The sequence below is a fragment of the Coloeus monedula genome, assembly GCF_965178545.1.
Source record: "Coloeus monedula genome assembly, chromosome: 8".
In the NCBI taxonomy this organism is placed as follows: Eukaryota; Metazoa; Chordata; class Aves; order Passeriformes; family Corvidae; genus Coloeus; species Coloeus monedula.
Window position 1 is genome coordinate 25,431,728 of NC_138788.1, and position 19,468 is coordinate 25,451,195.

The window sequence follows — 19,468 nt, forward strand, 5'->3', positions numbered from 1 at the left end:
TTTTAGCACTAGGGGGATATTCTATGGATGGCATTTCCAACTCAGCAACGCGGCCCCCAAAATCTCTCTATATTAGGACCATTTCTCATTTCACTGCTACAGCTGTTCTCATGTTGCAACAGCTCAAAAGCTGTTTTTGCTAAAGCAGTAGCTTTTAAATGTAATGAAGAAAAAAAATATATATTCCCAATGTGTGCCCTGAAGGGTAGTGGTACCTTTAGACAGGGGGAGGGAAGGATATGCAGATGCACAGGGATGTCAAGAGGAAAGGAGAAGCTATGTAAAGAGAAAGTGAAGCAGGTTTGCTAGTTTTATTTATTTTAGTGGGTGAAGGAAAAATATGAACCAAAATAATATCATTTCCTGGTATGAATACCAGGACTGGCTTTACTTCAACATGGCTGGAGTGAAATGTAAAGCAATTGCCTGGTTAGCACCAAACAGCTCAATGTAATGTCTACGTAGCTGGGGGCAGGGAAGGTTATGCTATGTTCCTTAACTGGATGGATGTAGTCAGTAAAAATATGCCCTTACCAACTCAAATTTAATCACCAGCAAGGCTTCAGGAAAACAAGATGCCTTTAAAATGAGAAGTTGTGCAAATACAGCTTCTCTTGAAGGCTGTTTAATTCACGAGTGAGACACACCACCAAGAGATTATCTCACTTCACAGGTTAAATTTCAGATGCTTTGTGAAAGTTTAGACCACATCATCCCTCAGGCATAACGTTCAGTCCAACCAAAAAGGAAGCATGGCAGATAGGTATTACATGCATCTGCCCTCTGGTTCACAACTGGGACAAAGTTAAATACATGTTTTCTTGCTTTTAAAACAGCAGCCTCAAATACCAGGCCCAGCTTGTGAGAGGGAAAGAAAAGGCAGTAAGTGCATTTTTACAGTCACACATCTGTACTTCTGCAAACCCAAACTGGATGCAACCAGCTGACTTGGATTGGAGTTCATGACACACAAATGGCCCAACCTTTTTCTTCCTTAATGAAAAGATTTCAAAACTATCTCCCACTGCATGAAAATGAGACAATTCAGCATGCCTCCTCCTGCTGCTTTCAAATTTGCTCAACTTAGAATACACTTTGGGTAAGACATTCTGCTCAGCATTTTATGCTTCAATCTTTATGTTGAAAAAGCATGTGAATGATACCGGGCACAACCAGAGAGTAGAGAAAGAGGTCTGACATTTCTTATCTTTATAGATGTAAAATTAGATGTCAGCCTGCAAAATAAAAGCGTCATCAACCTTTATTACGTATTTAATCTGAAAAGACATGTACAACCACTATTTAAAAAAAAAGAAAGTGTTTGTAAATTTAGATTGACTCCACAGCAAACTGCAGAAAGAGGGAGACAATGTTTTAGTGAATGTGAACTGGAATTTGCAGGAACTCCACAACTGGCAGGGTAGTGAGGGACATCCTGTTGCCCTGTTCCTGCAGCTTTGGGTGGAAATGGCAGATTTCCCAGTCTGTGTTGCTTCCAGTGGGCTCACAGACTTCTGCAGAGCCACCAGACACTTACAAATGCCTGCCTGCATAGCAACCTTACAGGTGGCTTTAAGTCAGCAGTGTCACAGGAGGAATTCATTTTTTATATGGGGAACAACTGGTGGCTTTAGGAAGCAGGGCTACACTGCACCACCTGGGCACAGTACTCTTCACCCATGTGCCTTTCCTGTTTCATCAGGAGTTGCACTTCAGATCTTAGCTGCAGGGTGCTGTAACTACTGCCATGTCCTTAAATCATCCTTCTTCATTGATAGTAGACCCTTTGCAGAGAAGGAATACTAATGTTCTGGCCTCTCCTCCTCACATTTATGACAAGTGGATGGGCAGAGCTATTTTGGCCTGGTTGCAAACTCAATTTTATTATTTTGTTTCTTAGGAACAGCACAACTCACTGAGGCATGTATCTAACAAAGCACTGCTTCCTTAAAAAGGGAAAACTCTGCTTACAGAAGTTTTTGCCACATGGATGTGAAACACAATTAGCTCTTCAGCCCTACAAACCAACAAGAATGTTTCAGTTATTTCACACACGAAATCCTTATCAAAATTACTTTCCTCATAAAAGATGTTAAACAGCTTGAAAATGCTAAGCAGAAGCCGTATTTTTCAGAAACGGAACAAACTTTGTTAAGTACACAGTTAAGCTGTATTTTTCAAACAACCTTAATTCTGTTCAAAGCACTGGGAAAATAATCTGAGGCAACTTTACTCCATGTTAGTAAAACATGCCCATGATCTAAAACTACCTTTAATTCTGGTCATTCTTTGGGACCATGCTAGGAGGACAGAGATAAGATACCTCATGATTTTGAAGTAGCTTTATTGTTTTATTCACTCAAGGGGGAGAGCAGGAGAGAATGAAGTAGTAAAAATGAAACCAGGGTACTGAACACTTGAGAATTTCAGAAAGCTAAAAAATACTTACAGAGTTTAGGGGTTTTTTTTTCATTATATGACTTTATTTAGAATTTTAGGTTTGTCACTCTTTCCTAGGCAGTTTCTTACCTTCCTCCCTTCCCATTCCCCTCATTAGAACCTGCTTATACTCAGGACATCCTGCACAGACTGTGGAGTCTGTGCCAGTGTAATTCCTTGCCATTAATTTTCTCCCTTAGAGCTATATCCAGTAGGACATTTGCACTTTGCAAATATGCAAATTGATGTACATACATTATTTATGCACACATTTCCCCCAACTATTAAAATACATATTAGCTGCTTGATTCCTATTTATTCTGCATTCTGATAGAGTAAAATCAGCTGCTACCTGGGCAACTGTGAATAGACCAGTAACAAATATGGTTTGGCTAGGAAATTTGGAATGTCTCTAGAAGTATTTATAGCATCTGCCCAAAATTCCCAGAAAAAACCCTGTAGAAAGAAATTAACCAAGTGCAGTGAGATGTGCTGGCTTGCTTTCATGGGGTTCTGTGGAGAAAGACCTGGAAAAAATGTGTATGTAACTACATGTATACTTCCTCTTTAAAAGTGGGGAAAGCAATGCAGTTTCCAAACACTTCCTATTTTTCTGAAACAGAGCAGCTCCACAAGTTATAATGCTGCTCTAAGTACATGAGATTATTGCCATTGGACTACTAAAAACTAACATAAAGCAGGTACTTAGCATAACTAAGATTTTTTTTTAATGCTACAACAGCCATTTGATTACTGGGCACAATGAGCTTAAAATCCAATGAGTCTACCTATTTAACTTCATAGCAAACCTCCTGTAGTGCCTTTATGCTTTACACAATTCACAGTTAAACATACTTTTTCCCATCTTTTAAGGCCAGAACTTATATTTCATGTGGAGAACTCCCTTCTGAAGAATGATCAAATGACTGGACTGATCAAATTGCCAAGGGTTCAGCAGTTCTCTGAAGGTATTCACAGAATAAGCTTTTGGCAAGAAGCACCTCTCTTCAACTAGATGTTTAGAGACAACACCTGTACCACTTCTTGCTCAGGTCCCTCTCAAACTAAGAAACTATGGCATGGGAATGCTAATCTATTAACTATCTATGTATCTGTCTACAGAGGTATGATCTAATGGTCTGAAAAAATATGGCCAAAGAGCCAGGAATTTCTGTTTGGTTTTGAAACTCTATTGCTGTATATACCTGATCTCCCACCACCTTAGTTTTCCCATCTATAAGACAGGGACAATAAAAAACTGTATGTACACTAGTTTATGTGTGCATTCTGTGAGATCTGCCCAATGCCACATCTGAGAACAGCTGGGATAATATTTTCAATGGAAAACACTACAAAGGTGTAAAAAACAGAACACTTCCATCTTTTGCTCTTATGCCCTCCATTTTCTATTAGTGATAAACAGATAATCAAAGCAATGGCTGCTTTCTGCTTTCTATTTCAGTAGAAAAGAGAGACAAATATCTAAATAAGAAAAGGGAAAACCTCAGCTGAGCAACCAGAAAGAGTAGTAGTTTTAATTTAAAAAATTTTCGTTACTCATGCATTGTTGTGGGCATTAAGAGTACAACTACTTGCCCTGTGGCTTGGGATAACTACTCTTACAATACACAGATTAGCTATCATTTACCCCTAGACAAACCATGATGGTGTTAGATCATGCCTTGAGACACAGCAGGAATACAAATTAAAATACAAATTAAAATATTACATTTCATATTGGTATAGAACTTTTCATTCAAAAGCTATTATCTGTTTTGCAAACTGACCCTACAAGAGACCTCTCCAGCAGGGCAGGGTGAGATGGAATAGTTTTTTGAAAGACAGGGAGCAAGCTCCCTCTGCCTGCAGAAATACCTGGCAGTGCAGTGATGAAGTCCCGCTGTAACATGGGTTTGAGGTATGAGTTTATGTGTCCGTGCTGGTAGTGACACATCTGGGAGATGAGGTGCTCCACAAACTCCACCTGGTCGGACTCGGACCACTGTTCAAAGTACTTGACGCAAAGCTCCTTCTCCTTCTCATAGCTTGCAGACAGTTTTCTTTGCTTGGGCACAATCATACTGGAAGTGCCATTGGCAAGTTTTGTCTGTAAACAGGAAGGAGAGGAACAACCCAAATGACACATACAAGAAGAAACACAAGCAGTTGTACATTTCTTTTAGGAGGCAGACAGTAGAAGGCAAAAAGCACTCTGACACATGAAAGTTGTCTGAGACCACGTATCCTGGCTGGTGCTGCCAGCCTGAGTGCAGCCACTGCGAGCCGAGGCCCCTGCAGGACAACCCACTGGCTCGTGCCAGAGCTGCACACAAAGGGCTCTGGTCAGATGGAAAACCTTCAGTAGCAGTTTAACATAAACACAACTTTAATTAACATGTAGACAGTAAAACGCATTTGGATTCCTAACGTACGTATACCAGTTACTTCAATGCACCAACAGCAATGCACCTGTACTCTGTTGGTTTTTTTCCTAAAGAATGGATTGCTGCTAAAATTAATAGGGAATGCGTGAAATGGATGAAAAAGATTGAATTATACCTTGAGAGCAAAGCAAGCTAAAATACACCCTGACATTTGGCAAATGCTTCTTTCACAGAATAAAATATTTTCAACTTTCTGAGCACTGTTAATATCTTGTCAGAAGGAGTCAGCTCAAAGAAGAGTCTCAGGGACAAAACAGAACACTGACATTTCAATTTACTACTTGATAGTAAGATATAAATTCTGTTTTCTAAATGATTTAACTGGAAGAAAAGTGCACATTTTGCATTTCAAGGGTATTCTTTGTCCAAGTAAGATTAACTGTTTGCTGGGAAATGATTTTTTCTTATATTGGTCAAATAGTTCCTATTTCATGCTGAAAACATGTGATTTTCTCTTTCACTGCAACAGTTTAGCACCAGACAGCATTATAATAACAGTCAATATTATTACATCATTTTTACTGACAAAATAAATTAAGAGGTTCTTTGTTAATTATCAAATAATTAAAAATAAATCGCAGATATAAGAACACATAAAACACTGATGTAGGGATGCCGTATTTCTGTTCTATGATGATAATTCCAAGCATCAACCTCACCAGGGGACCTTATTAATTTTAAGGTAAAAAAATGAGCCCCTACATCTCTCAGCAAAGATATCTAGTGAACTAAAAGAAATGCAAGGATTAACTGATTTTACAGGAAAAAGGAAAAACAACAAAAAAGCCTCTTTTCAGCAAGTGCCAAAACAGCAGGCTACTTAGAGACCACAAAATTTAGTTACCAGTAGTAGATTTGGAATGAAGAAGTTTCTCATTTCTTGGGAGTAAATAACTCCTGAACTTCAATACCTCCCAATCCCAACAGCTATCCTGACTTTGGAACACCAAAAACCCCGTAATTTGAAAATACTCAACTGATCACCATATACATTTCATTTTCTTAGAGATAATGCACCTAAATACTCTTTTCAACATTTCTAGCAGAGCTGGATCTTCCTTTGGTAGAAAAAGACAGTAAACAGCTGTCATTTTTAACAAGCAGCTTTTTCTATTTCTGGATTATAGTTTGACTTAAGTTTCTTTGAGAGCACCATCAGTGCTCCATTCTGCAGATCAATGTTTTCAACTTTACTCCTGCTCCTCCGTGTGAATGTGTGGCTGTGGCTGTGTGTGGCAGTGTGTTGCTGCAGTTAAACTGCCTGCAAAACAGGCATCCCAGTAAAAATGCTGGATTAAGACAATGGGGAGATGTGTAACCTACAAGCTTGATCTCATTTAATTTCTCATTTTGTTTGCTGTGCATCTTGCAAAACAGGCTGTCTCTACAAAGCATTTTTTAAAAACCTATACATCTGTCTTTTAATTTGAGAGACCGTGAAGTCTGCCTAATACACTGAGCCTGAGAGGAGTATACAGCTGATGTGCAAAGGCCACAAAGGTGCAGCTCCTTTCACAGGGTGGCACCATGTTCTAGCCTTTCCTTGCCTTCTGAACACCCTTCATCCAGCAGTCTTCAGCTCCCCAATTACTTCTAAAACATTGGTTTGTGGTATCAAACAGAAGTTGCAACATCTGCAAATACAAGTGTTGTTTTTGTGTGTACAAATAGATGGTTCAGATGGGACAAAACAATTAATTCTGCCTGAACACAGCCTTCTTGGATAGGAATAATGAGCAAAATAAAGAGTCCATTGACCAGCCTTTTTAACAGCTCTGGAAGTGAAACTCCAGATTTATAAAGTGGTTCTGCTAAGAAAAGCATGCTACAATGTTTATGCCCTAATTAGTGAACATGGGAACACCATATTTTTTTAGGTTCATACTTCAGCTGCATTCTTACAACGTCATCTTGAGACCTGGCTTGCACCCTTTCCTGTTCTGATTTCCCACCAAAAGAAGTGAGCATAAGCCCAGAGGTGTGCCCAGTAGATCCAATGGTTTGTGCAAACAGGGGGACAAGAGGACAGGACATGCCATGAACACACCAGTTCTGCACAGTAGAGACAGGTAAACTGTCAGGGCTCCCAAATCACTCAAACTACAGTTTAGAACAAAAATTCCAGAATTTGAAGATTCCTGAAAATCCACTGGCAGTTCAGGGAAAAAGGCCTATTAGGAAAAAAAAAACCATTGACAAAACATCATCAAGCATCTGTATTATTAAATTGCCTACATCCTCTTCCCTCTCTTGATACACTAACCAGGCCTCACCTGAAAAAGAAATACCTGTTCCACATGCGATCCATACTGCTAGGGTAAATATCCATCCAAATGCACTGTGAACAATCCAATTTTTTATAAGTTTCACTTCCAAAAGTGGCAAAGAAGAATAAGCTCTGGTAGTTTATCATCTGGGAGGAAATTTGGGCATAACAGAGCAAACTACTAAGCTGGAACAGCTGAAGCTTTACCGACTCCCTTTTCACAAAGCCCTGTATGTGAGGGCTGAGAGGTGCCCCAGCTGGCTCTGGGCACCATGACTCATCTGCAGGAATGGCAGAGGTGTCCTCCGACGATGCTGAGCCTGATCTCATAAGCTGTGCCAGGAAACCCAGGGGATTGAGTGCCTCAGGTTGGTACTAGCTCAGGGATCTACGTACCATGCTCCACTGCAGCCCGTAATTACAAGACCATTTCTCCAAATGGCTACATTTAACACAAAGCACATTTGTACGCCCAGTGAAGTAGAAGAGGACTAATATATGAAAAGACTTTAATCTAAATAATGGCTTGCTTGTAGGAAGGTGCAATATTTCACTACAGATAAATAAAGACTGGATAAATCTACTGCTTTGCATATAAAACAAAATAGCTATGGTCTATCACAGCTGTAATCCACGTATGACAAACAAGGTTACTTTTGGTTTTGTTCAGCACAGGGGACCAAGGAGCCTCCTAAAGCACAGAAAAAAACCAAAACCAAGCAACTCCTCTGACTGTAGTACAGCAATAGTGTTTACCCATCAATATGAGTGGTCACAACTTTTATATTTTTTTTTCAATTACATCCTCTAGTCATTGCAGAGGACTTTGTTCAGGCACCTTTCACAGAGTAGATGAATTCAAGTTTCGCGTTCCTCAATGCAAGAAGACATCTCTTAAAGTCAAAGATAAACTATCTCCTAGAATATTAAGAATGGCTTAAATGATCCCAGCTAGGTTTGGGATCTTCTCAACCTTCAAGACATCTGCATGCTGAAGCTCTGAAAGCTTCAGCATGCAGATGTCTAAGCTTCTGAGAGCTTAGACCACCACTGCAAATTTCAATTTCTCCCCAGATAAAAGGAAAGGTCTTCTCTTCCACATTCCAGTACCAAGAGGCCATAATGGGCTTCTTCCCTCCTTCCCGGACTCATTGGGACCACAGGCTCTGACACAGACAAATGTCCTTTACTGCTTCTCTGCAACTGCAGCATTTCACCTCCAATTGCTTGCAGTGCCCATTGTGGTTAAGTCACTGATCTAGACAGAGCCACCTTAACAGGAATTTTGGATGGGTCTTAGTGAAGGGGCGGAAAAAAGAGGACATAATGTTTAATTATAAGAAATGATTGAAATAGGCACAGACATACCCCGGGTGCCTCTGCACTGCAGCAAGCTCTAAACTTGTTATCGTTAATGGTTTAAATTTCACTGTGCTAATCATTTCAGGACACAAGCCTTTCTTGATAATCTAATGAATTATTCCAACATCCTTCAGCAAAAAAAATCCTCCATGACAGCACTAATTACAAGACGTTTTCCCAGTGCTTATGTAAAATATGACAGAGCAGCAGCTTAGGGAATTGCAGAAAACTGCTTCTAATTTCCACTGAGAAACTGACAAACACCTCTCTTTCATCTCTCCCAGCTCTCAAGTAAGATTTAACTTTCTCATTTAGTTAATTACCGAGTGAGGATCATCATTTTCCCGGATCGGAGCGGCACAGAGCCTTTATCGTGTTAACTTGTGAACTTGATCGATGGCTGCTGCTAAAACTTAATAACTTCACCCCCTGGCAAATTGTAAGATAAATATAATAGAAGAAACTCTGACAGTAAAAACCTGCCAGAAATGAGCGCTGTGTTTATGTTTCTTTGCAGGCAGCAAAAAAACAACCGACAGCTTATTACTGGGTGCGTGTTACTTATATTTAAAAGACTCCAGGCAGTTAACTTTCTGCGTACTGTTCAAACTTTACTCACAAGATAAAAGACACTGGGGAAAAAAACCCAAGCAATGGAATGACAAAGGAAGGAACCACGGAGGTGTATGTCCAGGGGCTGAGGAAGGCAGGGAAAGACAGGAACTTCACAATGAGAGCAAAGTCGTGCTTGCCTCTGTATCTTGAATATTCTTCAAGATTGACCACATCAGAAATGCCCACAGCTGTGAATCCAAACACGAAACTACTTTCACCAGCAGCAAAAGCTCGTGAATTTTGGATCAAGTAAGAAGCATGTGGGAAAAGCAGAGGGATTAAAAAGTACCAGCACAGCCACAAGATTATTTGGTTTGATGCCTGCAAAGGTGCTCTTAGCCAGAGAACCTCAGCCCAGCTGGCTTTCCCAACATTACTTGTGTGGCCATTGAACTGCTTGCTACTGCCCATGATGAAGTAGCACTCAGTGCCATGACTATGCAACCACAGCAATGTAACAAAAGTGGTGAAATGGAGCTGAGGTATGCCAGCCCTCCATGCTAAAGGCAGAGATAGTTATTTGAGAATCCAGTTTAAAGGGTGTTGTTTGCAGGGCCTAAAGGCAGTTACACAATAATTTAGATGATACAGGTTCAATTTCTATGGCTGGCTTCTTTTTTAGGCTTGTAATTACCAAATGCTGCAGAACTGATTCCCAGACTGCCAAGGCTAAGCAAAGGGGAAAGAAGTTCCTTTGTAGCTCTTCACTGGCAGCTTCCTATATAAGAACTCCTTTGCTTTGAGAATTGGGGGATGTGAGGGGGTTGTCTCACCATAAAAAACACGATCTCATGAGCCATAGCACCTGAGAGACATGAGTAGGGCAGCCAGCTCCTCATTTTTCTCCTTTGCAGGATGAACCTGCTTTTCCAGTGTTTGAGTTGACAGCAAGGCTACAATGCTAGGTCATTAAACAACTCACTCCATTTACTTTTATTTTAAAAGCTCAGTTTAGAATCTACCCACTTCTGCCCGCCTCCATCTCACATAACAGCCTCTGTGAGGTTAACCATGGGTTTAGCTCATATATGGACTTACTCACTCAGTACTGAATTACTTTCCACGCTGCAAAGCTCACTGAAACATTCTGAAAAACGAACATAACCCAGAAGTAGATGATCATCAATCACATCTGAGAGTCAAAAAGAAAGCACCATGAAAGAAACCACAGCATCTCTACTGTTTATTTTCAAGAGAAAATTCAAAACACACATACTGAAATTAACAGCACCCAAGGAACTAGCAATTTTGCCTCTCTGGAGCTTTAGGCTGCTTGTCCACATCTGGTTTCTAATCACACTGCAGAAAAGCTTTGATAAGAAAGGATATATCTAGATGAAAGATCACTGGAATTATGCTGGACATAGCAGCCCAACCTGCTGCACTTTCTGAAATCCTGCGAGGGCAATAGTTTTCAGAGGTACTATCTAAGTACCTATGATGTGGTGTCAGCCTGGAGGGCACCTGGCTAAGGATATTACCTCAGACACAGAAGAAAGGGAAAAGGCTGAGTTTGTTCAGGGCCAGGAAAAGCTGCAGACACCAGAGAAGTAACATGCAGAGTCTCTCTAGGGACCGGGGAGACAGGACTGAGCCATGGGCACTTGCACATAGGCAATACAAAGAGCAGCAATAATACCTTGCTGGACAAGATGCTCCCCTCCCACACTGCTACGCAGTAAACAGCAACAGGGAGAGGAGATTAAAAAACTATTCTTTTAAGCTAATACTTAATGTTTCAGACAGGCTAATAAAGTTTAATTGTCTGGAATCTCATAGCTCTTACTGTAAACTTTCCTTCGATATAGGTCTCCCACCTAGATTTTAAGTGTTGACAAAAACCTCCAAAATAAAATTTCTCTGATGCCAGCAATGGATGTGAATTGGGAGTCCCTCTCCTCCTCATCTCCACGATTTCTTTGCAAATAACAAGCACTGATGAGAAATCTGCTTGCATCAGCACAGCACTGGCATATGTTATTTTCCCAAACTATGATCCCTGACCAAATGCATATCTAGACATATGGGGGGGAGGGCAGGCACCATCCCTCTTAAAGAGCTAGATTTCAGAGCACACCTTTTACTAACTGTAGAGCAATAACACACAAATTTCAAAGCAGACACTCCATTAACAACAAATCTCTTTCAGTAGAAACCACCAAAGGAAATGCTTTCTTCCTTGGCATGGCTACCAGAACCAGAGTTGAACTGCTGGGACCATTACATGTTATTACTGTTAACGGAGGGAAGGAATATGCACATTATGACTTGGAGAACCAGTCTACTAAAGTCATCAGGTAATGGCCAGCAGCAGCAAAGTGCTCATTTATGTCAGGGAGAGGCACAAGTAAACAATGCTCTAAACAGCAGTTTCATAGTTTTCTGGAACAGTTGCTTCTGTTTTTAAAACACTCAAGCATGATCTACTGCGTGAGTGAAGTTACTGTTTATGGGTGTTACTGTTGATTTCCTTCCTGCTTCGAATGCTCCCCTAACTCAGAGAGAAAGGCAGCCAGGAACAGGTAGGTGGACTCAAGTGATTCAAACCATGGCTGAAGTAACAGTGAAGACTGATACCACTGTGAACAACACAAAAATAGAGGGACAGAATGATCATAAAAATCTGTTATCTGCTTTCCATAACACTATTGAGATTTTCAAATCACCTGGTTCTGCCTATGTAAAGCTTTTAGCACCGAGAAACACGAGCCCTCCAAGGTGGCTTACTCAGTAGTATTTTCCATGAGTTTTTTCCTTTGAGATGCATTTTGCTACCAACAACAAAGAGGGCACACGCACACCAAACTGTTTGGCCAGGGCAATGTTAGAGATTCAGAACTGGAAGTCAGGCATATACATGCTGGGTATCATATAACATTTCCCAGCTACAGGAGTACTACATATTTCCAGGCATACTGGAGAGATGTAACAAACAAAATCACAGCAGCACTCTGGAAAAGCACAAGATTCATGTATGTGCTCTGCTCCCATTGCAAATGTACTCCTTGGATCTGCTGGAGGAGTTGGCTACACGAGCACTCCCTAACCTATTTCAGTCAAAATAAGCTTGTTAGCAGAGACCTGCTATTTAAACTGTCTACGCTAAAACACCTCATCTTAACTGAGAGCAGGTTTGCAGTTTTGCTGACAGATCCTGGAGGGCAGCAACCTGCAGCAGCCAGACAAAGGCTGCATGGTATTCTTTCCTACCAGTACAGCCAGATCTAGAAGAGGAATCTCAGCAGCTCACACTGGCTGATACCAATACTACTGCTGTTAGCAGTCACCACAGAGGCAGCTGTAAGAGGACAAATGCATTAAATATTCTTGTACAGTGCTAAGTGAAAGCTGGTCAGTGGGCTGCAGCCAAAATCTTGAGATTTTGCCTTGTAGCGTCCTATAACCCCTACAAGATCATCCAATAACCCCACACTCACTAATGAGCATTGTCTCCTCGAGATGAGCTGTTCTACTAAACTTTCAGTCAAATGTTACCTTCCGGGCAAACTGGGGTGATTTCCATGGAGGATCCCTAGGATTGCTAAGGAAGATGAATGTATTTGGCCTGGAGAAGACTGGGGGCTATCCACCAGCCTTCCACTACCTAAAAGGAGGTTACAGAGGAAAGAGAGACAGAATCTTTTCAGAAGTGCATAATTACAGGAGAGGGGCAACAGCACCAGTCTGTAACAAGCAAAGCTCTGGACATTAAAAGGAAGACTTTCAAAATATGAGTGGACAAGGTTCCAAGCAAAATGAACTGGTTGTGAAGTAATCCTCCTCTGAACAGGCAGTTGAACTGGAGACCTCCAGAGGTCCATCCTACCTTAAAATTTTCTTTGACTTTATATTTTAAGATGGGTACCTGGCAAAAGATTCATGACCTGAGGAACAGACTCCAAAAATACAAGCTTAAGGACAATGAATTCTGTATCTTCAGGGATTGCATTAAGTTGGGTTAGGCCAATTGCTGCTGTGTAAAAGCACATGACAGAAGAAAGGCAGAAACCAGTACCCTCTGCTACAGCAGCTGACCAGCTCTAACAGCACTTCAAGAAGGCATATTCAGCTCCACAGCTGAATTTGTCCCTATCAGCTGACACTCAAATTGCACAACTCAGAAGCCCAAGTCACAGACTGTTACAGTAGGGATTCCTCCTTGGCTCAGTGTTTAGCTGCCAATAATCTTTCAGAAAAATATCTCAAACTAAAGGAGGAAAGGAGCTTTCCATTATTCTTCTCCCTATAGCAGACTCAATCAAAGCGGATGCATTTGAACGTAGCATATAAGCAATATAAATCCCCCAGTAAATTGTGGCAAAACAGAACTGCTAACCTCACTTGGTCCTTCAACATACTGTATTTTCCACATAACGTTCCTTCAAAATCATGATTCTGCTGTTACTTTTAGTGAGTTTGTTAATAAACAATGAAAATAGCATCAGTTCACCTACATTTCCCTTTCTACAAATAAAAACCAAGTTTCCTTTTCTTCTTTTCATCCCATTTCTAAGAGTTACTTTCTTGTCATATCAAGAATGTTATCAGTGTGAAGCATATGATGTGAGAAATTTCTTCCATCTTCACACACTGATGCATCCCATTGTAAATTTATCTAACAACCACCACTGCTTTCTATAACTTCTACTATAATAATTGGATAAACATCTAAGAACCTATTACATGCTGAGTAAAGTAGCTTCTACTTCCAACAGCTTAAAATGTATCCTCTTTTAAGTATCATTAGGTCTTCTGTGGTGACAGTTTTTCTCCTTTGTGAAAGGAAAGGACTATTAGACTTTAGCACTCACTATTTGCTAAACACCTCTGTGGTATTTCTCACTTGTTTTCTGTGTTTTCAGGTAGCTCACAATAGCCTGCACTGAATCTAATAATAGAACACTCACAAACACACTATTTGCATCTTCTCATCTAGGAAGAGCAATTTGGGCTTATGCCTGGAAAAACCATATGCAACCTCCTGCCATAAAACAAAATTAAAACGTCAAAAGAAGTCAACGCTTCCTACCACAGCCCAAACTCTGAGATGCACCATTGACAGCCTGCTCCTCGATAGAGGGGTTAGAGCTCCCTCTAGCACTCTCCAAATAGAAGAGCCATAGATGCTAAACTGTGACTATCTAATCTCACTCAAAGCAGTCTTGGGTACTGTTGTTTGTAATTTTTACTTGATTTACTTTTTTTGTCACATGCATAATTAAGGACACATCCACTAATTTATCTGAAATTCAAGAGAAACAAGTGTCATTATAAATTCCCTCTATAACCGATTAAAAATACTCAGACTGCTGTAATTAACTGATCTCTATTTTAAAATGTAATTTAGGACAAGCTGAAGGATTATCAGGTCAGCTGTGTGTACAATGTGAAGTGTAGCAAGAAACTAAATGAAAAAGTTGTTGAAAATTTTTAATTTTCATGGCATAAAAAAGTCTTACTACCTCACCCCCCTTTCAGCTGACAAACATCCCAATGCAACTGACTGCAGTTGTGAATTATGTGCTTCTATTTCACATTAAATATTGAGTAACGCCGCTTAAGTAAAACTAAAAAGGTGCAACACTGCTGAGTTCTGCACAATGCTGAAGACAGAGAAACATCTCATGACAGAAAGAGTGTCAGCCCTTTTCAATCACAGGTTATTACTTATTAATTCTTGATAAACTGAAAGCTGGCAGTACAATGTAAAAATTAGAAAGGAAAATGGGAGCCAAGTCTTTCCACTTTTACTCCTATGTCTCCCACTGTCTTCCTGTGCTGCCATAGGCAAGTCACTCCTCTTCATTTCACAAGTCTATCAGTTAAATAGATGTGTCCCAACACACTTCACACAAAGACAAAGCACTGCTTAATGCTGGGAACCAAGCCTCTGCACCAAAGGTGCTCGTTGAGGGCAATGTCACAAAGTGACACCACATGAGTGTAAACTTCCCCTCAAGGATCAGCAAACAAATCTGTCATGCAAAAATGAAAACAAAACAGACTCGTTAGTAAAGGTGTGGTCTCACTTCACCAGTTAGAAAAAATGCAGCAGTACTAATTGTTTCCACAGCCTTCCAAAGAAGAATAAAAAGTTGCGTGTGTTATGAAAAAATTTCACATTGAATTTTCTCGAACTGAGACACCCAGACACCACCCCAAAATCAATACAGACATGGCAACAACTCACATCCCGAAGGTAAGTGCCCTAGGGAGGACATGCTTTAGGTAAGTTTCTTTACTCATCACAGCCATTCTGACGTGTAACCACTGGGGGACTTCAGAACATCGCCTGGGTTTAGAAGTTTGTGATTTTAATATTTGTATGTGACAGAGATGAGGAAATACAGTAGGATGTGTTAGGCTATCCACAACTACGTTTTTATGTCTCTGACAAGTCCAATAAGAAAGACTAGAAGTAACCAGACCCGAGTAGATGACAGAAGCACCTGACCAAAACTTCCCAACATCGCCTGCCGATGTCCCTCAGTCCCATCTGACAGCTGTCCTTGCCATTTTGGGCCCGAACTCTGTACACAGTCCTGCTGCTGCACCCAGATCCTGACACACAGACCTTCCTTCTGCAGTACAGATGGCATCCAAGGCCGTTCCTTTTATCCCCTTAAGAGGACTTGAAGAAAAGCACTGGCAACAACTTCTCTCTCCCCACACCTCTTGCATGTGGCAGGAGAGGATTACAGTGCGACATCTGACCTGTCCAGCAGCAGCAAAAGGACATCTCAAGTGAAAGCAAGATCTCAGCAGTTGCAGATCCATTAGTTGGGCTGGTGACCTTCAGCTGGGTGTCTCTTGGGCTGACACCACAACCCATCTGTTCTGCCCCCACCCCCACAGAGCTGTGGCTTGGGTCTGAATGAGACAGGTAAAAGGTGGTGCTGACAACACTGCAGGAAGACAGCAGCAGCAGTTCCCCCCCCCCCATACATGACCAAATACTGAAACTTTTGAGACCTGTGATTCCTTCTGTATATTAGCAGCAATATATCTTCCTTCCTTTTAGGAAAACAGCTTGCAGCTGTTTTTGTGTCTTTGTTACTTCAAGACTACATAACTTGATGTGGTCCTTGGTGCTATCTTAGGAGATAAAGGCAGGCAACAGCTAGGGGAAAATGTTGCCCTTCTCATGCAAAGCACGTGCTGGCTTCATTTCTGGGTGCAGTCTGAGACCTCAAATTATAGGTAGATGTTCTGTAGATGTAAAACCCAAGAGAAGTAGGTACCTGGCAGTGAAGCTCACTTGGGAGTAATGAATTCAATATTGGCTCTGCCATGAGCAGAAGGCTGGACCTCGTGAGGTCTTTTCCAACCTAAGTGACTCTGTGTTACTAACCTCACTATCAAAGTTCACATACACTTGACAGGCTTTTGGATAGTTACAATTGTCAGATGTTGATGTAGTTCATTTATCATAAGCAAAATCTGAAACTCTTTTTAAAAGATGCTGTATAGAGAATTATTTTTAATAAGAGTTTCCAACTCCAGGGCTCACAAAGCCTTTGCTGTTCGTTTTTTGCAGCAACCAAAGACCAGGTTCTTCAAGAATACTGCAGATGCACCTGCCCTCTGGCTTTACAAGTTGAGAGCAGGCAGTATTCATCTATTCGGACATCCAATACTGACTTTCAATTACATCTGTCCAACTATTTAAAAATTTTCAAAAACTGTCAATTTTTCTATGATGAATGTGTTCTCTAGGAACTTCAGCTGATACTCTCCACAAACTATTAAATTCCAAACTTATCTTCACTTATGACCTGAACCAGTTTCAAAACTCAGGTTTTACAATGAATTAACTGCCTGTGAAGTCTAATCATCTGCAACCTTCTAAATCAAACCTTGAAATACTCCTATTACAACCCACCTCAGAACTATTTGGGGTTACCAACAGATTACCCCAGAATAGGGCTGACAGATCTAAATCAACATGGCAGGAGAAAAACCTGCTTCAGCTCTGTAGTTCACACAATTTTGTAAAATCCAGTGACTTGAAAGAAAACAAATGCACATAATTGGAATTAATTAAGAACATTTTTATTATCTACAATCAAAGACCTATAAGGAAGGTTTACTTGTCAGAGAGGGAGCTTTCTTTGCTGAGAAATTACAAGTCTTAGTTAATTAACAATCTGATTTTTTGTAGTATAGTTGTTAAGTGGTTTACACTTTTATTTTCTTCTAAATGCATGTTAGTCTAAACACGAAAGCAATTGTTTAAAGTGAGAGAAGTGGGGTCAGAAAAAACAATGCTGAAATATTGTAGTAATGTTTTAACTAAATTCTCAGTTTGTCATCACTGTTACAAAGGTTTCATTGTGTGTTGAGAAGCAACAGGAGTTTTTCACACTCTAATGTTATGAAGACAGTTAAATCTGAACCTGTGCACACACATTTAGGATAGACCTATTGTGTTTCACAAATTCAGGGCATCAGGAAAACTAATTTGCCTGTTGGGCACAGGACCCAAACAGCTTGGTTACACGAGTTGAGCAGGTAAGGACTACTTGCATGTCAAGATTCATTATTATTGTAAAATAAGTAACTGCAGCCACTTTGAATACTATTTTCAGGACTGTGAGAGCAACTACTTTGCTGCTCATTTTTAATTTTCCTCAACAGTAAGGTTCAGCAATGTATACAGTGACTACTGCTGTCTCCCTCCAAGCTGCAGCCTCAACTAAGCCATCGGTTACAAGCAACAAGGGACTGCCTGCCTGCCTTGCTGAAGTTATCTTAGGTATGAGCTTCCACAGGCAGACTAATTCAAATCTATTTTTGTAAATTACAGATTGTGTTAAATATACATGAAGGAAAATATGGAACAGTTGCTTTTACTGCACAACATGAGTTATTTCCCATTACAAGTTCCCTCCGAGAAAACTGTAAATTTAAAAATCTTCCAATTAGTGGCAGTGACTACTGGTGATTCTGTATTCCAGTCAAGCAGTAGTATTTGCTGAGTACTGCACAGGGCAGAAAAATATTCCAGGAAAATCAAGAGACCATGATACCTGACAATAACAAGTTGGAGTATGCAGTGATTTGTCCAAGCTTCCTCTTTCTTTCAGAAGGATGCAGGTTGTGTCACTGCATCAGCCAGAAGGATTAAATCTTTACATGTATGTAAGACTGTCAATACCTGAAGTACAGTTCAAGGCAATAATTCGACAACTTTTGCCTAAAAGAGAGTGATCAGAAAAGTAAACATAAATAAATTTTTCCTAGAAAACTAAGTCCTCAACCACAAATGCTTTCTCTTCCATTTCTTAAATCATACCACTCCCTAAGGACCATTCAATTTGTCCTAATAAAAAAGAAGTGGGTATGACAGCTCTCTAAAACTGTATGTGGATAAACATCAAAAATGGAACAAGAACTATTAAAACAAAATGAAGAAACAAAGAACCAGTGGTACAATCTCTCCATGAATAAGCTAGCTTGGAAACTCAGTAGATGATTTCCAGTCATTAGAACAACTGGGTTCTGGAAAAATCTTCTGATGGAAACAATGAAAAAAAGACCACAGACCAGACTGTAACTGGTTGTAAGATGGAACTTCCTAAGTTCACTAAGGGGACAAAGTAGTATCTACAAGACAAGAGGCTGGAACCAGTGACCTGCAAGATCCCAGAAGGTGGATCACTCAGGTTGGAAAATACCTCCCAAATCATCAAGTCTATCTGTTAAAATTGCCAGGTCCACCACTAAACTAAGTGCCACACATACAAGCTTTTTAAATATCTCCAGGTCTATGACTCAGCTTCCCTGGGTAGCTTGTTCCAATGCTCCATAAACAATTCAGCGAAAAAAGTTCTCATAATAGCCAATCTAAACCCCCCCTGCACAACTTGAGACCATTTCCTCTTGTCCTGTCGCTTGTTACTTGAAGAGGCTGACCCCACCTCAGTACACTCTCCTTTCAGGCAGGTGTAGAGAGTGATAAGGTCTCCCCCAGCCTCCTTTTCTCCAGGCTGAACACCCCCAGCTCCCTCAGCCACTCCTCATTTGGCCTGTGCTCCAGACCCTTCACCAGCTCTGTTGCCCTCCTCTGGACTTGCTCCAGCACCTCAATATTATTCTTGCAGTGAGGGGTCCAAAACTGAACACGGGATTTGAGGTGCAGCCCCACCAGTGCTGAGTGCAGGGGGATGATCACAGTCCTGGTCTTGCTGGCCACACTACTGCTGATACAAGCCAAGATGCCACTGGCCTTCTTGGCCACCTGGGCGACTGGTGGCTCATGAGCAGCTGCTGTTGACCAGTACCCCCAGGTCCTTTTCCGCTGGGCAGCTTCCCAGCCACTCTGCCCCAGCCAGTAGCACTG

At 40.8% G+C, this 19,468-nt stretch overlaps 1 protein-coding gene across 4 annotated transcripts in view; it reads right to left on the minus strand.

Annotated features, from left to right (window-relative positions):
* BTRC (beta-transducin repeat containing E3 ubiquitin protein ligase) overlaps positions 1–19,468 on the minus strand; it is a 125,679-nt gene that overhangs the window by 24,665 nt on the left and 81,546 nt on the right. For all 4 annotated transcript variants that reach the window (XM_082285955.1, XM_082285953.1, XM_082285956.1 and 1 more), the window contains one exon: positions 4,315–4,546. In XM_082285955.1, coding sequence (XP_082142081.1) covers positions 4,315–4,546 — 232 coding nt within the window. The remainder of the gene's footprint in view (positions 1–4,314; positions 4,547–19,468) is intronic.